General features: G+C 43.7%; 2 protein-coding genes across 2 annotated transcripts; both read right to left on the bottom strand.

The window, feature by feature from the left end:
* Positions 1-740: 740 nt before the first annotated feature.
* LOC132780717 (phospholipase A and acyltransferase 4-like) lies at positions 741-7,220 on the bottom strand. The gene is made up of 5 exons (XM_060784457.2): positions 7,162-7,220; positions 5,221-5,254; positions 2,787-2,892; positions 2,362-2,627; positions 741-1,007 (listed from the first exon to the last, which is right to left on the bottom strand). The coding sequence occupies exons 2-5, from the start codon at positions 5,251-5,253 to the stop codon at positions 915-917; spliced, it is 498 nt and encodes a 165-aa protein (XP_060640440.2). The 5' UTR covers position 5,254; positions 7,162-7,220; the 3' UTR covers positions 741-914.
* Positions 7,221-8,540: 1,320 nt separating this feature from the next.
* LOC132782117 (dynein regulatory complex subunit 3) lies at positions 8,541-25,886 on the bottom strand. The gene is made up of 13 exons (XM_067462503.1): positions 25,745-25,886; positions 23,719-23,936; positions 21,834-21,950; positions 21,111-21,277; positions 20,819-20,965; positions 19,293-19,412; positions 18,832-18,944; positions 17,530-17,704; positions 17,264-17,395; positions 14,649-14,719; positions 13,954-14,077; positions 13,678-13,809; positions 8,541-9,608 (listed from the first exon to the last, which is right to left on the bottom strand). Exons 2-13 carry the CDS (start codon positions 23,879-23,881, stop codon positions 9,501-9,503), a joined length of 1,569 nt encoding a protein of 522 aa, XP_067318604.1. The 5' UTR covers positions 23,882-23,936; positions 25,745-25,886; the 3' UTR covers positions 8,541-9,500.
* Between the last annotated feature and the right edge of the window lie 201 nt (positions 25,887-26,087).

Below are 26,087 nucleotides of genomic sequence, written 5' to 3'. Positions count from 1 at the left end.
TGGAGTGGGTTTCCAACCAATTGTGTGGCCTGTTGTCGACCTTTGCAACCCGAAAGACAGTTGCATCTGTCAAGTAGGAAAATTAAGTTCCACCTTAAAGTGTGGGGAGGCTAAATTAACTAATTTATGAGGCCAAAAAAAAAAAAAAAAAAAAAAAGACTCCAGGAAGCACTCCAGCAAAAAGCATGCGGGGAATGCGGAAGTACTTCATCAGTGTCGCAGATGGGCGATGAAAGCGACAGCTCCCCTGGCGGCCAGAAAAAGTTAAAATAGCCGCTGTCTATGTCTGTATATGTTGTATGTCAAAATTGGCATTGAATATTTGCCATATATGTGTACACTGTAATCCGCCCTGAGTCCCCTGCGGGGTGAGAAGGGCGGAATATAAAAGCTGAAAATAAATAAATAGTTGCCATAACTCAGAAGTGACTTCAAGACACACAGCAAAAGGCCTCTTCCTAAACATTCTCTGAAGAGGAGATGAACAAACCCATGTTTCTACAGTTAATACTAGAGGAGCAGTGGTCACAATTACATTTTGATGGACTTCTGGAAGATGTGGCAGTATGGATGAGAATCTAACTCCATTGGTGATGGGTCTTTTGTTTTCCTTTGCTCAGTTTATGGGGAATACTAGCTACCAAATGGAAGAGCCCTCTGCTTCGATGGTGTTGGCCCCAATTTAGTGGGATTGCAGAAAAATGAATGCTAAATCAATAAAAGAGGAGAAATCCAGACCATTGTTTATCATGTCTTTGGCACTTTTAATTCATTTAACATCTCTCTTGAGTTTTAAAAATAGGAAGCGTAAGCTCTGGAAACAGACACAGGATTCACGCCTGGGTTGCACAGGAGGACACTGGTAGACCTCTGAACTTCCTCCTTTGATACAAGAGTTGTTAATGCGGATTCTGTCAACCTCTAAAAATCTTGAATATGGCAAGGGCAGCCACAAACATTATTCCAAAAAAACTTGCGATTTTTGCCTTATCAGCGGCCTGTGCGACCTGTGCAGAGAAAAAGAGAGCCAAGTTAGCTGTGGGTCACCGCCATTTTGAACTCTTGTTGTAAGATGTGGCTTTGCTTTCTAATTTGGGGAGAGCTCCCCAAGGGTGATACTCCAGGATGAGAAGTACAGGACATACAATTGCTCCCTTCTGCCAGGCAAGGAAACACAATCCAAGCCCTTCTGGCAGACAACCATCCAGCCTCTGCTTAAAATCCTTCAAAGAAGGAGACTCCACTGGACTTCAAGGCAGACTGTTAATTCCAAAATGAACAAAATCTGGCTACCAATATTAAAAAACTCTAAAATTAGAACAGCACAACAACAGAGAGGAAACAATCAGGGAAATCTAATCACTTCTCAACAAAAGATTGCCTCAGGCACGACCAGGACATCAAATGCTAATCAAGGTGGTCAGTTGAAACATTCACACCTAGCTCCAGCAGACAAGAGTACTTTGTATCACCCTGGTCATTCCACAGATATATAAACCCCTTCTTCCTAGTTCCAACAGACCTCACTACCACTGAGGATGCTTGCCATAGATGCAGGCGAAACGTCAGGAGAAAATGCTTCTAGAACATGGCCATATAGCCCGAAAAAACCTACAACATCACAGACTATTCCACTGTTAGGAAGTTCTTCCTAATGTTTAGCTGGATTCTCTTTTTCTACATTTAAGGGTTTGCAGCGTGTTGCTTAATTGCTGGCTGCAGCTTTCGTAACCAAGGCTGGACCTAATGCTCTTGAGACTCGTGGACACTTTTGGAAATCGGGACTGCTTCGTGACTTTGGATTTGTGGACACAGCTTTATGGTTTGGAATTCTGGTAATTGGATTGACCTAGGACTCTTATTTGGCTCCTCTTCTGCTTGTTCCCTTGAATTATGTTGTTATGGTGAACTAATTGACTTGACCTTGAGCTGTAAGACTACTCTGTTGGTGATTCCATAACGAAATACTTGACAGTGACAACAGGACTACAAATTCTCTCAGTCTCGTCCCTATACTCCTACTGATGCAGCCTAGAATCATATTGAGTTTTAAAACTGCTGCATCACACTGTTCAGCTTGTGATTCCTAGATCCCTTTCCCATGGATTATCTTCCCTCCATCTCGACACTAGATTTCTATTGATGCAACTAGAATCACATTGGCCTTTTTAGCTGCTGCATCATACTGTTGGCTCATGTTCATCTTGTGGTCTACCAAGGCCCCTTCTACACTGCCATATAAAATCCAGATTATCTACTTTGAACTGAATTATATAGCAGTGTACATTCCTATAATCCAGTTCAAGGCAGACAATGTGGAAAATCTCACGGCTCCAAGACAGAAACAAGAGGTCTATGCACCTGTTTACACTTTGGAACTCCAAAGACCAGATTTCTGGCAAAATGCTCGCAGTTCTTCTCCAACAAGTTGTAGCTCATTTTCATCCCCACCATGTCTTCGGCATCACGGATGATCGAATTCGAATTTCTACAGGCCTCCTCCTGCTCACGTTTCTTGAGGACACTATACCTATTTCCCCATGCCACTTGGGAAATGCGTTCTTTTTTCACCTCTGCCTTTGGGCCAGCGCATGAAAATTTGCACCTAGAAGACCCTGGGTCTGCACCTCAAGAAAGAAGACATAACAGAATGTAAGAAAGCTTCTCAGTTTTAAAGATGTGTATTACCAATTTGGCTTTTTCTGTATTATTTCTACTTTTCCACTGGATGAGCTTCCCCTTTCATTCAGTCCTCCTTCATCTACTCAGTGTAGAGAAATACTTACTTGTGAGGTGGACCACATGTTTGCTGTCCACGGCCACCCCATAATGCTTGTACAAGCCACGATCAAACTCAACCAGGTCTCCACGGTCTGCTACTTTCTCTTCCTCCTGCAAGATCCAACAAAGTCACATTCAAGCAAAACAAAGTCCAGAAGCAATGAGTGCTTCCAGTGTCAGCAGGGGATCAGTTCTGGGTTTTAGTTTGAACCAGGGGTCCTCAAACCTTTTAAACAGAGGGCCAGGTCACAGTCCCTCAAACTGTTGGAGGGCTGGATTATAATTTGAGAAAAGCATGTATGAATTCCTATGCACACTGAACATATCTCATTTTTAGTGCAAAAAAACCCACTTGAAAACAAAACAATAATTAAAACGAAGAACTATTTTAACAAATATAAACTTATTAGCATTTCAATGGGAATTGTAGACCTGCTTCCGGCTGATGAGATAGGATTGTTGTTGTTGTTGTTGTGTGCTTTCAAGTTGTTTCAGACTTAGGCTGACTCTGAGTGAGGGTTGGGTAAATGACCTTGGAGGGCCATATCCAGCCCTCGGACCTTAGTTTGAGGACCCCTGGTTTGAACTTTCTAAAAGCTGTCCAAGGTGCTGAACCTTCTCCATCCAAAACAGCATGGAGTTCAACATCTTGGAGAGGTCTTCAATGCCTGGAGGAATGTAACATGCAGTGTCCCCTTTGTCATTTGGCCATTGCAGTTGCTGCCTGCTTATAATTCCTTCTTCAAAAACCAAAGTGTTAGGACACCAAAGCTTCCAGCAATGGAAAAGAAAACTCTTGGATGCCTCTTATACTGTAGATTGAATGCAATATAAGTGCTCTGGCTCAATGCTATCAAATCAAGTCATTTTACAAGGCCTTGGGCTTTTCTGCCAAAGCATGCTGATGTCTTACCAAACGACAAATTGCATAGCATTGAGCCGAGGCCATTAAAGTAGAGATGAGGTCCCTCAAAGAGGAGCTCCCAAAGTAGCTTCCCCTTTTGCTTGGGCTCAGCATTAAGATCACCGTATGATATGGATCTAATGCACATCCTAATTTTGGGAAGGTCATTTAGCCAAAAAAGGTGAGCATTAGTCAAGTAAATAGAGTAGTATTATTGCTGCTGTATTTCTTCAATTCTAAGACACCTTTTCCCATACACACACACACACATATCAGTTGATGACCAGCACCAAAAAATGAACAAATGTTGGAATAGGAACATATACATTTAGGAATACAGTGTTCCCTTGCTACTTCGCAGTTTGCTTTTCGCAGACTCACTGTTTCGCGGTTTTTCAATAAATATGAATTTAAAATATTTATTGAAAATATTTTAAATATTCTCCCCCCGCAATCTCCTTTCCTTCTCTCCTGTATCTTCCATGCACCCTCTCAGCCCTGAGTATCGCTCGTTACCTGTGAGGACCCCCACACGGATTTGGTGGTCGTGGTTGGTTAAAATCATCCCTTCCAATGCCATGTTTCCCAGCACAGCCACCACACTGACCGGGAGGCGGGGTGGGGGGAGCTGTGAGGGGGAGGGGGGAGAAAGAGAAGGAGGAAGAGGAGGGGGGAGAGGGAGCCAGGTGCGTGAGGAGGAGTCAGCGGGAAGTGTGGTGTGCAAGGGAGGGGGAGTTATTTTGCACTGTCAATTATAACTTCAGTTATTGTGCATTGTCCATCAGGCCTCCCAGATCTTACGGGAGTACCTTGGGAACCAACAATCCCAAAATCCTCAGTTTCATTTTGGCTAACTGCATTTTCTAGGCCACCATCTGCATTCATAGACCCTGGGAATCAACAGAAACCTGATCATTAAAGTCAGACAGGGTCCTGATTGTGATCATCCTCTTTTGAAACCTGTGGCAAAGAGACAATCACAGGCTAAATTCCTACAGTGTGTTTTTTGGTTCTTTTTATCACTTTGGGCTACTGGTGCTAATGAGTTCTTCTGCAGGAAGGTGTTTTGTTAATAAGCCCACTCGCCCAACAATATTTGCTGGTGGAATCCACCTCTTTTTGAACTTTTAAACAGAGGCTGGATGGCTATCTGTTGGGAGTGCTTGGATGGTGGCTTCTTGCATGCTAGAGCTAGGGTGATCATCTCTAGGGTTTCTTCCAACTCTGGGATTCTATATTGATTCAATTCATAGGAGAAAGCCGGGAAGGACTGTACACAAACAAGTGACAAAAAGAAAGGTGGAGAAGGGAAAGAAACCCTAGAATTTCACTCTCTAAACAACCTTTCTGCTCACCAGATGTTTCTGACTCATATAGTCTTATCTCCAATCCTTGCAGTCTCTTTCAGTATTGTAGACAATGGGGGTGAAGAGAAGGGAACAGACAGCGGAAGCAAAGACAAAACAAGGGAGACAGAGAAAACTTAGAATTTCAGGTAGGAGAAACATGTTTCCAAACTATTTTTTTCTGCTTACCAAATAGTCGTCTTCAAACAATGCAGCTGCCATTCTACTTTCAGTATTGTAGATAATGGGAATGAGGAGGTGGAGACAAGGACAACATTACAGGACAAAGAGAAAGGAAAAGTTAAGAATGACCAAGCCCTACAAACAGATACAGCTCCTCTGGGAAAATCAAACCTCTGTGGTTCCCATGTGTTTTGAGGTATTTTTAGAAGAATTCTAGGATCACAAAAGCACAATGTCAAAAATATAAAAGTGACCCAATTCAGATCGCATTATCTGCTGAAATCTCCCATATTCTGTTGACTTAAGGCAAGAAAAGAATCTTCAGAGGTAGTTTTGCCAGTTCCTTCCTCTGAAACACAGTCTAGAGCAGGACTTCTTAAACTTTTCCATCCGGGACCCCATTTGGCCTGAGAAATGTATACTATATCTACCTGTATCTACATATATTTATAACAATTCAGCATCTCCAAAGCAGGCTGATTTCCCTTTTTATGAAGCACGACTTGAGCATCTTCTATAGAGTGTAGTGTAAACGCTACACAACACATTTGTGTCAATGGCTAAAACAGCCATTAGGTGACATTCAGGCAACCTTTATTTTGCTAAATTTTGGATACTCCAAGATTGAGCTAAAGGGACTCTAGAAACTGTGGGTTGCTCCTCTCTTTCCTTCCTCCTTACCTCCTTCCCTTCCCTCCCTCTTTCTCCTTCCCTCCTTCCCTTCCAGTCTTTCATCCTTCCTTCCCTCTTTCTCCTTCCTTCCCCTTTGTCTTTCCTTCCTTCTCTCTTTCCTTTATCCTTCCTTCCTTCCATCCATCCATCTTTCCCTTAAGCCCTTCCTTCCTTCCCTCTTCCCTCCCTCCTTTCCTTACGCCCTTTCTCCTTCCATCCTTCCCTTCCTCCCTTTCATCTTTCCTTCCTTCTTTCCCTATTGTCTTTCCTTCCTTTGCTTTTTCCTCCCTCCTTCCCTTTCTCTTTCCATCCTTCCCTTCTACCCTTTCATCCTTCCTTCCCCCTACTTCCCTCGCTCCCTTTTTCTCCTTCCATCCTTCCCTTCCACCCTTTCCTTCTTTCCCTTTCCCCCCTCCTTCCCTTGTTCCCTCTTTCTCCTTCCATCCTTCCCTTCCACCCTTTCCTTCTTCCCCCACTCCTTCCCTCGCTCCCTCTTTCTCCTTCCATCCTTCCCTTCCACCCTTCCACCCTTCCTTCTCTTTTGTCTTTTCTTCCCTTTTTTCCTCTCCTTCCCTTGCTCCCTCTTTCTCCTTCCATCCTTCCCTTCCACTCTTTCATCCTTCCTTCCCTCTTTCCTCGCTCCTTCCCTCGCTCCCTCTTTCTCCTTCCATCCTACCCTTCCACTCTTTCATCCTTCCTTCCCCCCCTTTCCTCCCTCCTTCCCTCCCTCTTTCTCCTTCCATCTTTCCCTACCACGTTTTTATCCTTCCTTCCCTATTTCTCCTTCCATCCTTCCCTTCCACTCTTTCATCCTTCCTTCCCCCTTCCCTACCTCCTTCCCTCCCTCTTTCTCCTTCCATCTTTCCCTTCCACATTTTAATCCTTCCTTCCCTATTTCTCCTTCCATCCTTCCTTTCCTCTCCCTTTTGTCCTTCCTTCCTTCTCTCTTCCCTTCCTTCTTCCCTTCCTTCCTTCCTTCAATTAGAATTGGGATCCACAATTTAAGAAGCAATGATTGGAGCATCAGGTGGTCTCCCATCGCAGTAATCACTGGGCCTGACCCTTCTTAATGTCCCAGATTAAATCTGGTGCCTACAGGGTTATCTTAATCTCCAACATGGGAGAATAAAAAAGCCTAGAGATTATTTGTATGAAAATGAAAAACTCAAGTGAAGACTGACACCTTCACCAAGTAAATAGCAAGATCTACTTTCAGGGGAAGAATTGGAAACAGGCATTCAGCATTCAGAGAGAGTAAAAGCAGGAAATGCTTACCCTCCAAGTCCTCGCCAAGAAGGAAACTAAATTCTGTGTCTGGAAAAAAAAACACTCTTCATAGGTGAGATGAAATCGAAAGCATGATAGGACTGCCAGGTGTGGGTTCCAAGCCTGGTTTCCTGTTACTCATCGACAAATTGGAAATCACCACCGCACTCGTTCTGCAAACTGGACTGATTGCTTTAGCTGCAGAAATGAAGCAGACTTTAACCCAAGCAGTATATAATTATCCTAAGGACATTTATGGCAAGGTGATGGGAACAGAGGTGAGTATTAATTCTGCCCCTTGACGCCCAGTTTCCTTCAGTCCCCAGATTTCTAGCAGTTTGGTAACTTCATACATCAATTTAAAGATCCAAAGAAAAGGACAACCAAAGTGGCCATGGGGCGATGAAGACAGCAAGAATAATGTATCAATGCTGGAAATTTGGGAAAAGATGGAGAATTTCATTTTTGGGGAGGCAAGTTTTTATTTGGGACAGTAATGCCTCATTTTGCTCCTCGTTCATAAAAGTGAGACTCTTGGGGAGGAAAATGCGGAAGAGCAAAATGATGTCTCCTGAGTTGCAATGCCTTGCAGCATTTTAAAATGCATTTCAGCGTTTTTCTGTTTGTTTGTTTGGTTGCATGCTGCAAGTCACTTCTGGTTGTGAGAGAATCAGCCATCTACAAAGACGTTTCCCAGGAGACACCCAGATGTGTTACTATCCTGTGGGTAGGCTTCTCTCATGCCACACGCACAATGGAGGACCTACTTATAGCAACACTAGAGGCACTCCAAGTGGCCAGCTACTGGTCAAAGGACATTTAGTATAATTCCAAGTTTTAAAAGTTTGTTTGTGTTTTTAAATACATTACAACACCGGGATTGTGGCACAGCTGGCTGAGTGTCAGCTGCATTAAGATCACTCTGACCAAAAAGCCATGAGTTCGAAGCCAGCCCAGGTTGGAGTGGGTTTCCAACCAATTGTGTGTAGCCTGTTGTCGACCTTTGCAACCCGAAAGACAGTTGCATCTGTCAAGTAGGAAAATAAGATACCACCTTAAAGTGTGGGGAGGCTAAATTAACTGATTTATGAGGCCATAAAGAAGACTCCAGCAAAGCATTCAAGTGGGGAAGCATGCGGGGAATGCGGAAGTGCTTCATCAGCATCGCAGATGGACAAGGAAAGTGACAGCTCCCCGGCAGCCAGAAAAGTTAAATAACCTCTGTGTATGTCTGTATATGTCTGTATGTCAAAAACTGGCATTGAATGTTTGCCATATATATATGTACACTGTAATCCACCCTGAGTCCCTTGCGGGGTGAGAAGGGCAGAATATAAAAGCTGTAAATAAATAAATAAATAAATAATACAACTGTATCCTCAATTCGCTTCTGACATGATAAATAAATAAATATTTATTTAGAGTCTTATTGTCTTTCTAAGACATTACAGGCTCCAAAAGGTCGTGTTTCTGAGCTCCCTTCAATCCCTAGCAACTGAAACCATACCTTTTAACCTCACAACGCCTGAAGATGCCTGCCATAGATGCAGGCGAAATGTCAGGAGAGAATGCTTCTAGAACATGGCCACACAGACTGGAAAACACACAACAACCCAGTGATTCAGGCCATGAAAGCCTTCGACAACATATCTTTTAATAGTTTAGGCAAGGCTAGATGGACCAGTGGGCGAAGGCGTGATAAGACAGTCACAACTCCATTTAACAATTTTTGGTAAAATTCTGGGGGTTTTGGTATTCGATTTCTCCGTCTTCTCCTGTAATGCATAGATGGAGGGTTATACTGATCAGACTATAGCAGTGAATGCAAAGCAGTCCAAAATGCTACAAGAGCCTGTTGAGAAAAAAATAGTAAGCTTCAAGATTTAGAAAATAGGTTTTATTCACCCAGTGAGATATCTATGAGCTGAGGTTTGCTTTCAGAAAGTTCAATGGAACTCAAGTGCAATGCCTTTCTCAGCTTTAGTTTCATTTCATCTTATCTGGGACACAGCAAGACCAAACAACTTTGTTTTCAAATGTTTATCACTATTGTCCTTGTATGGGATAAAACCTGAAGAAAGAGAGGACCAAGGTCCTGAAGGTCCAATGGTTTGTAAGCAAACAGCACTGATTTGATCTTATGTTAGTCTCCTTTAAAAAAATGTCTGAAAAAATCCTTTTTATTTTACTCATCAGGAGGAAGAGGGACGGACTGCCTTCTGGGGTAGATTTACATAGATATTTTCAATGAGAAGGAGACATTCAAGCATATTCCTGGGCAGGGAATCTGCTTGAGCTAAGGCTAGGATCTGGACATCGGATCGAGAGGGTTCTGCACCATAAGTCAACTATTGCTCCAGAATGTCCCAGTTGTCCAGCTCGCCCCGAAGATGGTCGATGTATTGGTTGATCTCCATGACGCGGCTTCGGTTCCTGTTGATTTCGTCATTGTGAACCTGCCGGGATTGAAATCAAGAGTGGGGGCCCGTGCCAGACTTCAGCACTGGCTCACTCTGTTGGAACTCTACCACATCCTGCACAAGTTTATAATCCTCATCAATTAAATAGCTAGAGAACTATGTTAGCTGGATATCTGGAGTGGTGGCTTAACATCAAAAACAGACCAACAACAAACAATTTTTGAGGGCCCTCTTTCAGTTCCCCAGAGTTGTACCATCCTATGTCTTGCTACTTGAATCCGGTGAATTTATTTATTTATTTCATATGTTTATATCCCGCCCTTCTTCCCATAAGGAGGACTCAGCGTGGCCTCACATGAGCATCAGAGGATGCTAACAACATAAATACCATAAAAACTACAACTTACAATAAAATCATTTTAAAACATTGTACATCATCAATAAAATTTAACAATAAATTAATAGATTAATGTGCCAGTAAAACCAAGCCGAGCCAGGAGAATCAATGTCGCAAAAATCCAAATTTCCTTTTCCTATTGCCGCTGGCCTCTAATCGAATGCCTGGCCCCAGAGCCAGGTCTTCAGTTGTTTTCTAAAGGACAGGAGAGAGGTGGCCAACCTGATATCCTTAGAGAGAGAGTTCCACAGACGGGGGGCCACTGCCGAGAAGGCCCTGTCTCTCATCCCCACCAACCGCGTTTGTGAGAATGGTGGGATTGAGAGGAGGGCCTCTCCTGATGATCTTAAGCTTCGTGATGGTTCATAGCAGGAGATACTTTCGGACAGGTAATCTGGGCCAGAACCATTCAGGGCTTTAAAGGTTAAAACCAGCACTTTGAATTGTGCCCGGAAGCTAATCGGCAGCCAGTGGAGCTGGCGCAACAGAGGAGTGGTACGCTCCCTGTACGCAGCTCCAGTTAACAACCTGGCTGCCGACCTCTGGACTAATTGGAGCTTCCTGAAGTTTTCAAAGGCAGCCCCACGTAGAGAGTATTGCAGTAGTCTATTCGGGATGTAACCAGAGCGTGGACCACCGTGGCCAAGTCAGACTTCCCAATGAACGGGCACAGTTGGCACACAAGATTTAATTGTGCAAAAGCTCTCCCGGCCACCGCTGAGACCTGGGCTTCCAGGCTCAGCGAAGAGTCCAGGATCACTCCCAAACTGCGAACCTGTGTCTTCAGGGAAATGTAACCCCGTCTAACACAGGCTGTAACCCTATCCCCTGTTCGGCCTTTTGACTGACCAGGAGTACCTCTGTCTTGTCTGGATTTAGTTTCAATCTGTTCACCCTCATCCAGGCCGACACAGCAGCCAAGCACCGGTTCAGGACCTGCACAGCCTCCTTAGTCACCTTTGTCAATTACAGCCCGGTGGTGGGCACTTAATTATTGGCTCAAGATCAGAGTTTTCAGTCTAGGATCTGGTCTAATTCACCACTTAGCTCAGGATGAGCATATAAGCAGCTGGTTTAAGATCAATTCTAAGAAAGCCTCCTCCATCAGCCTTTCCATATCCTTCCTAATCCACCTGGGTTTTGACATGGCTCTCAAAGCAATTAAACAGAGACTGTGGGATATTGCTTTTTGTGAGCTGCACTCTTGTTCATATGTATCTTGCCCCCCAAGTGCCCTGTCCATACATTATGTGTTGGGCCTTCCCATGCAGCAAATTATCTAAAGAACTTGACTGTGGCCAAATACCGCTGCCTATTTTCCAAAGCAAGGCGTAATGTGTTCCTGTCTGAACTGCTGCGTGGGAGAATTGAAGGTATCCCATATAATGAAAGACCCTTCCCATGTAACAAACAGGAAGTAGAATGCATATACCTTATTCCACTGTCATGCAGTTTTTATGAACAAGCTTAGCACATGGAATTAATCTCCTACTGGCCAGTCTAGTGAAATTTTCTGTAAACTTTTCACTTGGTGATGATCATCCCCGCGTCACCCTGGCTGTTGCCACGTTTCTTTCTGAGGCAGCCAGGATAAGACAATTCTCTATTTTAGACACAGGCTGAAACATGCCTCGTACTTTTTGTAGTCTATTACCTATGCTCATAGTCATCTTGTATGGCTTCAATCAATTTTAAGCCTTTGTTTTAGCCAGTTTTAACTGTTGCTAATTTAATCTAACTGTGTTTTAATTCAGTCAGCTGTTGTTAATCTTATTAACCTTGCATATTTTTTACACTTAAGGGTCTTTGGACAATAATAAAAATGTTGTTGTTGTCAGCTGGCTGCGAAAGCTCTTCTCGCATTGCCCTCTTTGTTTGCCTCTCTCTCTATTCTCTCTTGTTTGTTATACTGATACAGAACAGAGGGGTAGCATTACTTCCCTAGATTTAGACACTAGGCTCCTATTGATGCAGGCCAAAATCCCATTGGCTTTTTTTGCCGCCACATCACATTGTTGGCTTGTGTTTAACTTGTTGTCCACGAGGACTCCAAGATCTTTTTCACACATACTGCTCTCGAGCCAGGCATTGTCCCCCATTCTGAAATGCAAAGATACAGAATGGGGGACAATGCCTGGCTCGAGAGAGAGTAAGACGGTGGTTCTCAACCTTCCTAATGCCACAACACCTTAATACGCTTTCTCATGTTATGGTGACCCCCAACCATAATATTAGTTTCATTGCTACTTCATAACTGTCATTTTGCTGCTGTTATGAATAGTAATGTAAATATCTGATATGCAGGATTCATATGCAGAGCATTCTGAACTCCACCAACGATGGAATTGAATCAAACTTGGCACACAGAACTCCCATGACCAGGAGAAATTACTGGAAGGTTTTGGTGGGCATTGACCTTGAGTTTTGGGAGCTGTAGTTCACCTATATCCAGAGAGCACTGTGGACTTAAACAATGATGGATCTGGACCAAACTTGGCATGAATTCTCAATATGCCCAGTGTAAACACTAATGGGGTTTGGGGAAAATAGACCTTGACATTTGGGAGTTGTAGTTCACCTACAATCAAAGAGCATTCTGAACCCTGGCAATGATTGAATTGGGCCAAACTTCCCACGCAGAACCTCCATGACCAACAAAAAATACTGTGTTTTCTTGTGGTCTTTGGTGACCCCTCTGACACCCCCTGGCGACCCCTCCAGGGGTCCCGACCCCCAGGTTGAGAAACACTGGAGTAAGAGATAGATAGGTAGGCACTACTGAAATGTAATTCTTTCAATAGGATCTTTTGCAACTTTTAAGGTTTGAATGTGCTTCTGCAACTGCTGAGGCTCACTTGCTCTACTGCTACACTCAAGGAGCTTCTGATCTGCTAAACTGCTGTTGTTGTTATTGCTTTACATTTTTAAATGCTTTTGCCTTCTTGGAATTCCCCAACAAACTCAAATTAGTTTTTGAAACTGTTACGACCACCTGCCTGGAGGCTAATCTTCTCAGTTCTCATGCGGCCTGATATCCATGAGTTGGAATTGCTCTCGTAATGCTTAGCCGGTATTGCACCACCTGACATCCGACGGGAAGTAGCAGGCAATAGTGAAAGGACCAAGGCAGTGACATATCTCCAGCTCATCCCTTGTTTGGGTATCAGCCAGCATGACAACTACTTAAATCAAGAAATAGTTTTCTTAGATTTACAGAGACTCTCGCTGGAACACCTCAGCAAGCGAGAGTCCAAAAGTGGCAGGCTCAAACCCAGAACCTCAATCCGTGGGTGATACCAGATGAGAGACTCCGTCCTGGGCACACAGAAGTCTGGGCGACTTGGAAGGCGCTGAACAGACTGCGCTCTGGCACCACGAGATGCAGAGCCAATCTTAAGAAATGGGGCTACAAAGTTGAATCCACGACATGCGAGTGTGGAGAAGAGCAAACCACAGACCACTTGCTGCAATGCAACCTGAGCCCTGCCACATGCACAATGGAGGACCTTCTTGCGGCAACACCAGAGGCACTCCAAGTGGCCAGATACTGGTCAAAGGACATTTAATCAACTACCAAGTTTGCAAAATCTGTGTTTTTTTATCTGTTTGTTTGCTTTGTTCTGTTAGAAATGTAATACAATGGTCTGGTTGATGATGACATGATAAATAAATAAATACTAGCCTAGTGCCGGAGGGTTGTTTCCTTACCCTTTCTATCAGCACAGAAGCCCAGCCATTGGCTTTGGTCACAATCTCGTCCTCCCGGTTGTCGATCTTGAGGAGGTGGATGTCGTGAGAGGCGTTGACGGCATTGACAATAGTGTCTTTGTCCACAAAAAGCTATGGAAGGAAGGGCGGTGGAGTTCAAACAGAGGCAATAAAGCCAGTGTTTGAGTTGCTACTGACCTGGAACTACTGACCTGGAAGTGCCATAGTTTTGGCACACCTTAAAGCCTGTGCCAACTCAAGAGGAGAAGTACTTACCATCCGGACCTCATCGGGCATCTCCTCGTCGAACTCGCTTTTCACCACTTTCTCCAGGGTGTTGATGGCTATTTCCAGCAGCTTCTCATGGTGGTGGTTCTCCAGATCCCGGCACTGAGCCATCGTAGAGGAGAGGGTTAAGAAACAAACTGATTTGGGACTGATCTTTCGATGCCTTGCCTCCATTTTAATAGAAGCTTCAGGCATTAAGGATCCCGCCAATGATGCCAGAACCAAAAAGTCCTCCTGTGCACAAATTCACTCCAATACTGATGAGGATACAGGCAAAAAAAGGCTCCTTATCCTTTTCCCCAAGGGAACAGTGACAGAGGATTTGAAGTTTTACATGGTCTTTAGCCTTCTCTACCGAAGTGAACTTACTGGTGCCTTAACTACAAACCCCAAGATTCCACAGCACTGAGACATGGCAGCTAGTGGTGTGAAACTGCATTAATTCCCCAGTGTAGATGCACTCCTGGCTGCTCCCAGGTTAGAGGAAGAAACCTCAATCTTCTTGTCACTTAGGACAAAGATTGGCAGAAAGAGGGGAAAAGGCTGAGTTTTATAGACTCTGGAAGCAATTCCCAAAATGATCTCGATTCTGGTTTACCTCACTTTGCCCCCCAGTGCGGTGCGGACCAAAGTGAAGTATCCACCATGGTTTATTATCCCCATGTTTGCCGCAAAAAGGATATAGCCCTTGTTCATTTTCTATAAAGATAGCCACCAGGTCCAAGATGCTTCTTTCGAAATCTTTTATAACTTCCTGATTGAGAGAAGGGAGTCATTTGGAATGGGAGAAATCTGACTTTGGATGAAAACAAAAGGCAAAACTTGTAGAAATCTGCCTAAAAACAAAGCAGACGGTGCTAATTTCTTCCTAAATGTTGTCACTGCTAAATATCTGGTTTGCTTGGCTGGCGATTAGGCTATTTACCATATCTCGCTATAATATAAGACATGATTTTCTGTATTCAAGCACACTGAAAAATATTCAAAAATATTCAAATCAATGGTGAAAAATGTTTAGGCCAAGGCTCAGGAAATGGTGACAAAAATACTGGACAGAAGACACTCTTCTGAGAGTTTATTCTGCAGAAAGTAGCATTTATGGGATAGAAAACAACAACAACAAGAACAACACCAACAAATATTACTATTTATTTGTATCCTACCTTTCATTCTTAATTGAGACCTGATGCAGCTCAAAAACTTAAATACAATATTATTTTTGACTTAAAGGTAAAGGTAGTCCCCTGACATTAAATCCAGTCATGTTTGACTCTGGGTTGTGGTGCTCATCTCCATTTCTAAGCCGAAGCCTTGGAGGTTGTCCGTAGACACCTCCAAGGTCATGTGGCCGGCATGACAGCATGGAGCGCCGTTACCTTCCCGCCGGTTGATCTACTCACATTTGCATGTTTTCGAACTGCTAGGTTGGCAGAAGCTAGGGCTGACAGCGGAAGCTCACACCGCTCCCCGGAATCGAACCTGCGACCTTTCGATCAACAAGCTCAGCAGCTCAGTGCTTTAACCCACTGCGCCACCGGGGGCTCCCTACAAATTAACTTACAAAGTATAAATATTAAAATAGCATTTTCTGTGCACAGAAATATTTTTCTGCACCGAATTCTGTGCTGAAAACACTTACCATATTTTCCACTGCTCGAGGTGTTGTTTTTGCATCAAACAAGACCCAAATTGCACAATTTTAAGGACTCCTTCAGAAGATCTGTTCCCACATAAGAATGTAAGACACAAGTATTTGATTCACCTCCAGATCCTGAATTCTTAGCAAAGAATTTCAGCAATGGCTAGATGTATTGTCGAAGGCTTTCATGGCTGGAATCACTAGGTTCTTGTAGGTTTTTTCGGGCTATAGGGCCATGTTCTAGAGGCATTTCTCCTGACGTTTCGCCTGCATCTATGGCAAGCATCATCAGAGGTAGTGAGGTATGTTGGATGAACTGAACCACCTCAACTGGGCTCTCCAGGCCAATGGATACTCCACCTCAGACATCAGAAGAGCTGCAAGACCAAGAACAAGCCACGAGAGTAAAAATGAAGATCCACCCAGAGGAAAAGTGTTCCTGCCATACATCAAGGGAACCACTGACCGCATAGGGAAGCTGATGAGGAAACATAACATACAAACTATCTACAAACCCACCAAGAAAATCCAACAAATGCTACGTTCAGCAAAGGACAAGAAGGATCGTCTCACCTCTGCAGGAGTCTACTGTATACCATGCAGCTATGGACAAGTCTACATAGGGACCACCAAACGCAGCAGCATTGCCCAAACAAGAATCCAGGAACATGAAAGGCACTGCAGACTACTTCAACCAGAGAAGTCAGCCATAGCAGAGCACCTGATGAACCAGCCTGGACACAGCATATTATTTGAGAACACAGAAATGCTGGACCACTCCAACAACCACCATGTCAGACCACACAGAGAAGCCATTGAAATCCACAAGCATGAGGACAATTTCAACAGAAAGGAGGAGACCATGAAAATGAACAAAATCTGGCTACCAGTATTAAAAAACTCTAAAATTACCACAGGAAAACAGCAGAGAGGAAACAACGAGGCACATCTTAACACCTCTCAACAGAGCATATTCCCAGGCTCAGCCAGGCCTTCAAATGCTAATGAAGGTGGTCAGCTGAAACATTCACACCTAGCTTCAGCAGAGAGCTCTTTGCCCCACCCCAGTCATTCCACAGATATATAAACCCATCTTCCAACAGACCTCACTACCTCTGAGGATGCTTGCCATAGATGCAGACGAAACGTCAGGAGAAATGCCTCTAGAACATGGCCCTATACCCCGAAAAAACCTACAAGAACCTAATGGCTAGATGGTTTGCCAGAAATAAGCCATCTCTCCAACTGTAGACCTATATTCACTAATAAAGGTAAAGGTTTCCCCTTGACATCAAGTCTAGTTGTGTCCAACTCTGGGGGTGGTGGTCACCCCCATTTCTAACCCAAAGAGCCAGCGTTGTCCGTAGACACCTCCGAGGTCATGTGGCCAGCATGACTGCATAGAGCGCTGTCAACGTCCCGCTGGAGCAGTATCTACTGATCTACTCACATTTGCATGTTTTCAAACTGCTAGGTTGGCAGAAGCTGGGGCTAACAGCAGGAGCTCACCTGCTCCCTAGATCTGAACCGCCAACCTTTCAGTCAGCAAGTTCAGCAGCCCAGCGGTTTAACCCTCTGCGCCCTTGGGACTCCATATCCACTAATACCTCCCTAGAAAATCCATCCCTGGCCAGGCTCACCTAATGGACCTCCACTTACTTCTAACTGGTCAACCATTTGCATCTCCAGGCTCATCAATGTGTCGTAGAGCTTGGAGATCTCTTCGTTGTAGTCTGCTAGTTTGAGCTCCGTGATCTCCGGGTCGCTGGTGTTCTGAATCAAGTCGAGAGTCTGGATGCACAAGTTGTGAGAGGGAAAAATCAGGCTCCTATTCCACTGAAGACATGTCTTTCATCTGCTACTTGGCTCTAACTGCCTCTTCTCCAAGGATACACATGGAGTAAAACCAATGGCCCTCTGCCTACCCCACGATTCTTCTCTTCAAAGTCGCGGATGATTTTGGTCCCCTCCATTTGGTTTTCCAACAAAGCTTCATTGAGGCACTCGTAGAAGAGCGCGACTTCGGCTTCTCGCTTCTCATGCTGCTTCAGGCCGTAGTCGAAGAGAGCCTCGCAAACCTCCACAAACTTGGTCTTGTAGGTGAAACTGGAGTCAAGGGGACAATAACAGAGCAAAGAGGGAGAGAAAGAGAAAGGGACCTCACTCAACAGCTCCAAACACCTGCTTTCATATATGTGTGTTTGTGTATGTATAGTAGATATATGATATATATAGTACCTTAGAAAGTCAGACTTGGCCATGGTGGTCCACGCTCTCGTTACATCTAGAATAGACTACTGCAATGCACTCTATGTAGGGTTGCCTTTGAAGACTGCTCGGAAGCTTCAAATAGTCCAACGAGAGGCAGCCAGGTTAATAACTGGGGCGGCATACAGGGAGCATACAACTCCCATGTTACTCCAGCTCCACTGGCTGCCAGTTTGCTACCAGGCACAAAGTGCTGGCTTTGGCCTATAAAGCCCTAAATGGCCCCAGCCCAAATTACCTGTCCGAACACATCTCCCCCTATGAACCATCATGGAGATTAAGATACTCCGGGGAGGCCCTGCTTTCCGTCCTGCCATTGTCACAGGCACGATTGGTGGAGACGAGAGACAGGGCCTTCTCGGTGATTGATTACAACAGCAAAACAACAGAGGGGAAACAATCAGGCACATCTAATCACCTCTCAACAAAAGATTGCCCCAGGCACTGCCAGGCCATCAAATGCTAATCAAGGTGGTCAGTTGAAACATTCACACCTAGCTCCAACAGACAAGAGTCCTTTGTCCCACCATGATCATTCCACAGATATATAAACCCTTTTTCCTGGTTCCAACAGACCTCACTACCTCTGAGGATGCTTGCCATAGATGCAGGCGAAACGTCAGGAGAAAATACCTCTAGAACATGGCCTTATAGCCCAAAAAAACCTACAACAACCCAGTCTATCCAAGATGTGCATGGAGACCTCCAAAGAAGGAGAGGCCACTAACCCCTGAGACAGTCTGCCCCACTGTCAAAAAGCTAATATATTAAATGTCTTCTTGCTTGTCTCATATAGCTAAAGTAAAGTTGCACTTAATGGTTTGAGAAGGGGATGCCTCCCAAATGTGTAGCTTCAAGTCCCTGGATTCAAAGATGTGGAACTCCAGGTAGAATGGAAAAACAGATTCAGAAATGAACCCACTCCCAAAGATTTATCTGTCTCAAATAGAGAAGGATATGTTTCCAGGAGTTCTGGTACTCCCGGGAGGTACACCAGCTTGCTTGCTTCAGGATCTTCTGCGTACATGCTGTCGAACAGGAAGGGTCCATTCAGACGCTCCACATAGGCAGACTTAAAGAAGAAAGAAGGAAAGAAGAAGGAAGTTATTTAACAAGAGGAGGGGGAGAGATGTTATTCCTGGTTTTATACTTCTCCAAGGAGATGTTCAGAAAGGATGAGGTCCCAGGCAAGAAATACAAATTAGTTATTGTAAGAAAGGAATATATATTGCCCCAAAAGAAACAGCGGCCGTTTCCAAAGCACAAAGAAACCTAAAATATCTAGTAAACCTCAAACCTAGTGGAATGTGGAAAGCTCCATGGAAGTCCAGTTGAGGGATTCTGGGAGCCATAATCCAAAAAAACCCCAAAAAACATTTCCACACTGCACATCTCCATGGCACAACAAATGAGAACTTACCTTGTGGTAGGACAACTCTTTCTCGGCGGCTTCCTCAATCTGCTGCTTGTTCAAAGCCACGTATTCCCCATGCTTCATCTCCTCGATGGCATACTGGTATTTGACGGAGGCCATGTCGCGCTGGGGAAAGGCGACACAAACACACAGTTTGAGGACATTGAGCTTCCCACCATTCCAGTCAGATCTTTAGAAGTTCACCAAAAAGCCATATCTACCGGATTTCTCCATTTTTTTTAATCTCCCCCCTCAGTTTGCAAAGGTTGAAATGGGTCCCCTTAAAGGCTAGATCCTAACTGTAAACTCATAACATGGTGATATTTAGGGCTCTATCCTTTTTTTGGCTTTGGCTCCATCCTCCACAGAAACACATCCCTCAAGAGATGCTGTGAAATGGAATTTAATCCAAGAACAGGATTTTTTACATGGATGGGGAGGGAATCTTGTGTCAGTGAAGCTGCTGTTTGGCAGCAACTCCCACCAGCCTTCACTAGCATAATCAATGCTTGACCTATCACTCTTCAATTCATTTTAAAAAACAGAGACTAGATGGCCATCTGTTGTGAGTGCTTTGATTGTGTGTTCCTATATGATGGGGGTTAGACTCCTAGTCTTTCTTGCAGTCCAATAAAGTTTGGAGTGATTCTCACTCTTGACTTCAACTTATTAAGCAGAGACCGGATGGCCATCTGTTGGGAGTACTTTGTTTGTGTGTTCCTGCTTTGCAGAAGGAGGTTGGACTGGACAACCTTTGGGATCTCCTCCAACTCTATGATTTTATAATTACCCAACAGGACAAGTAGAAGGATGAACCAACCTGGACACAGCATATTATTTGAGAACACAGAAATGCTGGACCACTCTCACAACCACCCTGTCAGACTACACAGAGAAGCCATTGAAATCCACAAGCATGTGGACAATTTCAACAGAAAGGAGGAGACCATGAAAATGAACAAAAACTGGCTACCAGTATTAAAAAACTCTAAAATTACAACAGCAAAACAACAGAGAGGAAACAATCAGGGACAACTAATCACCTCTCAACAAAAGATTGCCCCAGGCACTGCAAAGCCATCAAATGCTAATCAAAGTGGTCAGTTGAAACATTCACATCTAGCTCTAGCAGACAAGAGTTCTTTGCCCCACCCTGGTCATTCCACAGATATATAAACCCATTTTCCTAGTTCCAACAGACCTCACTACCTCTGAGGATGCTTGCCATAGATGCAGGCGAAACTTCAGGAGAGAATGCCTCTAGAACATGGCCATATAGCCCGAAAAAACCTACAACAACCCAGTAGAAGGATTGTTCTGGCACCAATCTTTGCCTGTTTTTGGCAAAGCATTATTGGGCATAATTCCATTGCATTTTGCTTTGGTAGTCATGAACAGAAAAGTAAAGTCATGTCTGTTTAAAATAAAACGAGGTTGAGAATATTATTTTATTGTTGCACATTTGAAGACTTCATGGATCTAGAGGGAAACTTAAATAATTAAATCCCAAGACTGTGTTTTAATGATCTTACTGTGTTCTCGTCCACCAGCCGAAAATCCAGATAGACAAGATCTGGGAGGTAAGCAGCAATAAACATGGCATAGAGTTCATTGTCACAGACCGGATTCTTAGCGAGGTTCAATGTGCGCAGGTTTTTGAACTTCCGGAGATAAATAATCTGTTAAACAGGAGATGGAGAGAGATCTCAATCGTTATTTTTATCTTATTGAAAAAAATGAATACAAAATACAATTGCATTGGATTCACAGCAATGCTAACAGTCGTCACAGATGCTTAACTTGCTTTATTCATGAAATCCTTACATTTTCCAAAACATCTATATTGTTGTTTCCTATGGAGAAGACTTGAAGTTCTTGGAGCGTGTCCAGGTTCTCGATTGTGGAAATCCTGTTGCTGTACAAACTAAGATCCTGCAGTTTCACCAGTGCATCCAAGCCTTCGATGGTTTCGATGTTGTTGAAGGAGAGATCTAAAAATGAGAAGGACATCAAGACATCCAGAAGAGTTCCTGGAGTAAAACAGTGATTCCCAACCTTTTTTTGACTTTGAATAGGGACCACTTGACAATGACTAGGGATCAATTGACCAGGGACTACTTTCCAACATTAGCACCAAAAAGGTTATGAATCAGTTTTTGGTCAACTTTAGATTTGGTTTGGTTATTTGGGGTGCTGATTCAGAAAATTGCATTGGATAGAACACATCAGCTTTAGTTTCTGATACAGAACATAGGCCATCCTGTAGTTGCCATCTGCTCACCCACAGAAAACCAAATTCAATAAACCTCAGCACTATAAGAGAGTTTTGCGAGACCAGTACCAGTGTAGTAACTCTAAGGCTGTGGACCATACTTTAGTTCTTGCGGACCACTGGTGGTCCATGGACCACAGATTGGGAACCATTGCTTTAAACAGAGGATGGATAGTTATCTCTCAGAGTTGCTTTCCCAATCATCAGCCAATACGTCTTGAAACAGTATGATGTTTTCTAAATATCAAGCATGTCTTTATGGCAAAATAGCTTACCTAGCCAGACTAAATGGATCAGACTATCCAATCCTTCTATCTTCTCGATCATATTGTTGTCTAGCTGCAATTTTGTCAGGTTTATGAACTGGGAAAGATTGTCGATCTTCAAGATACCTGAAACCACAAGAGAAAGCCAGGGTTCAAGCTGGTAAGTGCAAAACAAACAAACAGAAACCCTCATCAAAACAGGCCAGTTGACGTATTTCAGCTTGAACAGGCTAGAGGTGCATCTACACTGTAGAATGAATGCAGTCTGACTATTTTGACTGCCATGGCCCAGTGCTCTGCAATCTGAGAATTGCTGTTTGGTGTACGGTAGTCTGGCAGAGAAGACAGAAGACCTTGTAAAACTGCAACCCCCAGAACTCTATAGCATTGGTCCTTGCTGCTTGAAGTATCTGTCAGAAATATTATAAATTAACTAGGTATTTTTAATTACAAAAATGTGAGTCAAGTACTGAAAGGGTTAAATGGATGCAATAACTCAGCAAAAGCTGCAGTTCAGTATAAGCAGGTGTGCCTGTAACTTAGTAGCCATCAGTCTGGGGGAGCTCTCAGTATTAGAAGACCTCACTCTGTGACAGGTCTCAGTGTGAGAAGGCCTCGGTGTGTTAGCAGGTCTCAGTTTGAGAAGGCGTGGTGTGAGAAGCTTCAGTGAGAGAAGCCCCAGATTGAAGGCTATTGTGTGTCAAGCTCCAGTGTGAAGGCTGTGTGTAAAGCTAGTCTGAAGCTCCTGTGTAACTTTGATGTAAACGGGAGGTTCTGTGAGAGTGAAGCATGAAAAAGAAGCCCAACATGGAAGCAAAGAAGGAAGTATAAAGAACTTTGTGTTATGGAAACCTTGTTCTTGTATATATTGCAACTTTATTATTTTACTACAAAGAAAAGCCTCCTATGGAAGAGATAATATTGGTCTGTGTGTTTTTGTTCTTTTATCACTTTAGGGCAATAACAAGGACCAGTGGTGGTCCATGGAACACCTAGGAGTCGGGACCCTTCGGGGGGTTGTGAGGGGGTGTCGGAGGGGTCGCCAAAGACCATCAGAAAACACGGTATTTTCTGTTGATCATGGGGGTTCTGTGTGGGACGTTTGGACCAATTCTATCATTGGTGAGGTTCAGAAAACTACAAGTCCCAGAAACTACAATTCCCAAATGTCAAGGTCTGTTTCTCCCAAACTCCACCAGTGTTCACATTTGGGCATATTAAGTATTTGTGCAACATTTGGTCCAGATCCATCATAGTTTGAATCCACAGTGCTTTTTGATGTAGGTGAACTACAACTCCAAAACTCAAGGTCAATGCTCACCAAACCCTTCCAGTATTTTCCGTTGGTTATGGGAGTTCTGTGTTCCAAGTTTGGTTCGATTCTATCCCTGGTGGAATTCAGAATGCTCTTTGATTGTAGGGGAACTATCAATCCCAGCAACTACAATTCCCAAATGACAAAATCATCCCTCTCCCCCCCCCCCCCCCAACCCCACCAGTATTCAAATGTGGGAATATTGGGTATTTGTGCCAAATTTGGTCCAGTAAATGAAAATACATCCTGACTATCAGATATTTACATGACCATAACAGTAGCAAAATGACAGTTATGAATTAGCAATGAAAATAATGTTATGGTTGGGGGTCACCACAACATAAGGAACTGTATTAAGGGGTCACGGAATTAGAAAGGTTGAGAACTACTGCCTTACGGCTACTGATGCCGGGTCATGCTGCTGCTGCTGCTCATTTACAAGGAGTTTTTGTTAATAAGCCCACTCACTCAACAGTATCATTAAGGCATTAATTTTACAATGTAGATGGACCCTCGGTTTGAGAATTCACATAGCTGCTTAAACTGATCCACAAGGTCATTTCGTACTTCAAGGCTTACCTCTGAAATCCAGCTGCAGTTCCTTGACATCTTTGAAGTTGATGCCTTCCTTCTTGGCCAACTGGCCGGCTTCCTCCTGCGGCCCTTGCTCCTCCACCGCTTTCTGCAGCATTTCTTCATCGATGACATTGGGTTCGATGCTGTCATATAACCGGCTGGTCATGTTTCAAAGGAAAAGATTCCCTCAAGATTTAGGAAAGAGAACAGTTTCTCTTAGCCTGTGGAGTAAAATTTGAAATGTTAATAGCACATAAGGTACAGGTAAAGGTTTTCCCCTGACATTAAGTCCAGTCATGTCCGACTTTGGAGGGTGGTGCTCATCTCCATTTCTAAGCCAAAGAGCCAGCATTGTCCGTAGACACCTCCAAGGTCATGTGGCCAGCATGACTGTATGGAGCACCGTTACCGTTCTGCCAGAGCGGTACCTATTGATCTATTCATATTAGTGTTGGGGTTCAGCCTGATCCTGATCTGTGTGAACAGGATTCTCCGATAGTTTTTCAAACTGAGCAAGCTTTCCCTGACCCTGACAGTGGGGAATCTGTTATTGATACAGAGCTCAGTGGGAATGAAAACGAAACCCAACAGTTAGAAGAGAATGTTTTGGAAGTTAGCCGTGATATCTCCCCACCTGGGCTAGATAATGAGCTCCGGAGAGAACAAATAGTGAGAGATAGATTTGTCTCCCAGTCTGTACGAAGGTCACAGCGGCTTCAGCAAAAAGAGACAGAAAAGTTAAGGGGCGTTTCTAAGAATAGCTTCTTTGGTTTAAGAGCATCCCTGCCGGGTGCTTCTTTAGGTCAAGCAACGTTTGGGACTGTGGCTGGTCTTGGCAGAATTCCTGTGTTCCATGGCCGGTAATCCCAGAGGCTTCTGTTTCCAAGTTCATGGTTAGTAAAAGGCTAACAGAATCTTGGTTATTGTTTTGTGGCTTTTGAAGTTTTACTCAAGTTCAGAGATTCTTTTCACTTTATAGAGTACTATATCAGTTGAACTGCGGCCTGTCATACAAATATTACACTGATTTCACTTTATAGAGTGCTGTATCAGTTGAACTGCAGCCTGTCATACAAATATTACACTTATTTCACTCTATAGAGTGCTATATCAGTTGAACTGCAGTCTGTCATACAAATATTACACTGATTTCACTTTATAGAATGCTATATTAGTCAAACTGCGACCTGTCATACAAATATTACACTGATTTCACTTTATAGAGTGCTATATTAGTTGAACTGCAGCCTGTCATACAAATATTACACTGATTTCACATTATAGAGTGCTATATTAGTTGAACTGCAGCCTGTCATGCAAATATTACACTGATTTCACTTTATAGAGTGCTATATTAGTCGAACGGCGGCCGGTCATACAAATATTACACTGATTTCACTTTATAGAGTGCTATATTAGTTGAACTGCGGCCTCTCATACAAATATTACACTGATTTCACTTTATAGAGTGCTATATTAGTTGAACTGCAGCCTGGCATACAAATATTACACTAATTTCACTTTATAGAGTGGTATATTAGTTGAACTGCGGCCTGTCATACAAATATTACACTGATTTCACTTTATAGAGTGCTATATCAGTTGAACTGCAGCCTGTCATACAAATATTACACTGATTTCACTTTATAGAGTGCTATATTAGTTGAACTGCGGCCTGTCATACAAATATTACACAGATTTCTCTTTATAGAGTGCTATATTAGTTGAACTGCGGCCTGTCATACAAATATTACACCGATTTCACTTTATAGAGTGCTATATTAGTTGAACTGCGGCCTGTCATACAAATATTACACAGATTTCACTTTATAGAGTGCTATATTAGTTGAACTGCGGCCTGTCATACAAATATTACACAGATTTCACTTTATAGAGTGCTATATTAGTTGAACTGCGGCCTGTCATACTAATATTACACTGATTTCACTCTATACCGGTTAAATTACAGCCTGTGGTGCTAATATTACACTAATCCCAGCTCTATAGATTGCTTTACCAGTTGACTCACAGCCTGTCCTGGAGCCAAGCTCGCCTTCTTTTGCCCAAACTACTACAGTCTTTCCCTGTAGGCCTCGTTGCTAGGCAAGCCTCGGCCGTTGCTAAGGCCGGCGGTCACCTGACCACAACATTGCCGAACCCCCTTCGGGTCTCGTTCGTCACGTGATCCGGAACCGCCTTTGGCAATCCCCTCTGCGAATGAGAAGCGGCATAAACAATCGTTCCCCTCTCGGGATTGGCTCCTTAAGTGGGACGCTGTCCAATCGGCGGCGGGGCTTTCGAGGGTACCCAATAGAATGAGGCTTTTTGGAGGCGAGGCCCGCCTCCTCCTTGCTTGTCTGACGCCTTGGAAG

The sequence above is a fragment of the Anolis sagrei genome, chromosome Y, assembly GCF_037176765.1.
Source record: "Anolis sagrei isolate rAnoSag1 chromosome Y, rAnoSag1.mat, whole genome shotgun sequence".
Taxonomy (NCBI): domain Eukaryota; kingdom Metazoa; phylum Chordata; class Lepidosauria; order Squamata; family Dactyloidae; genus Anolis; species Anolis sagrei.
This window is presented reverse-complemented; position numbering and strand designations above follow the sequence as displayed.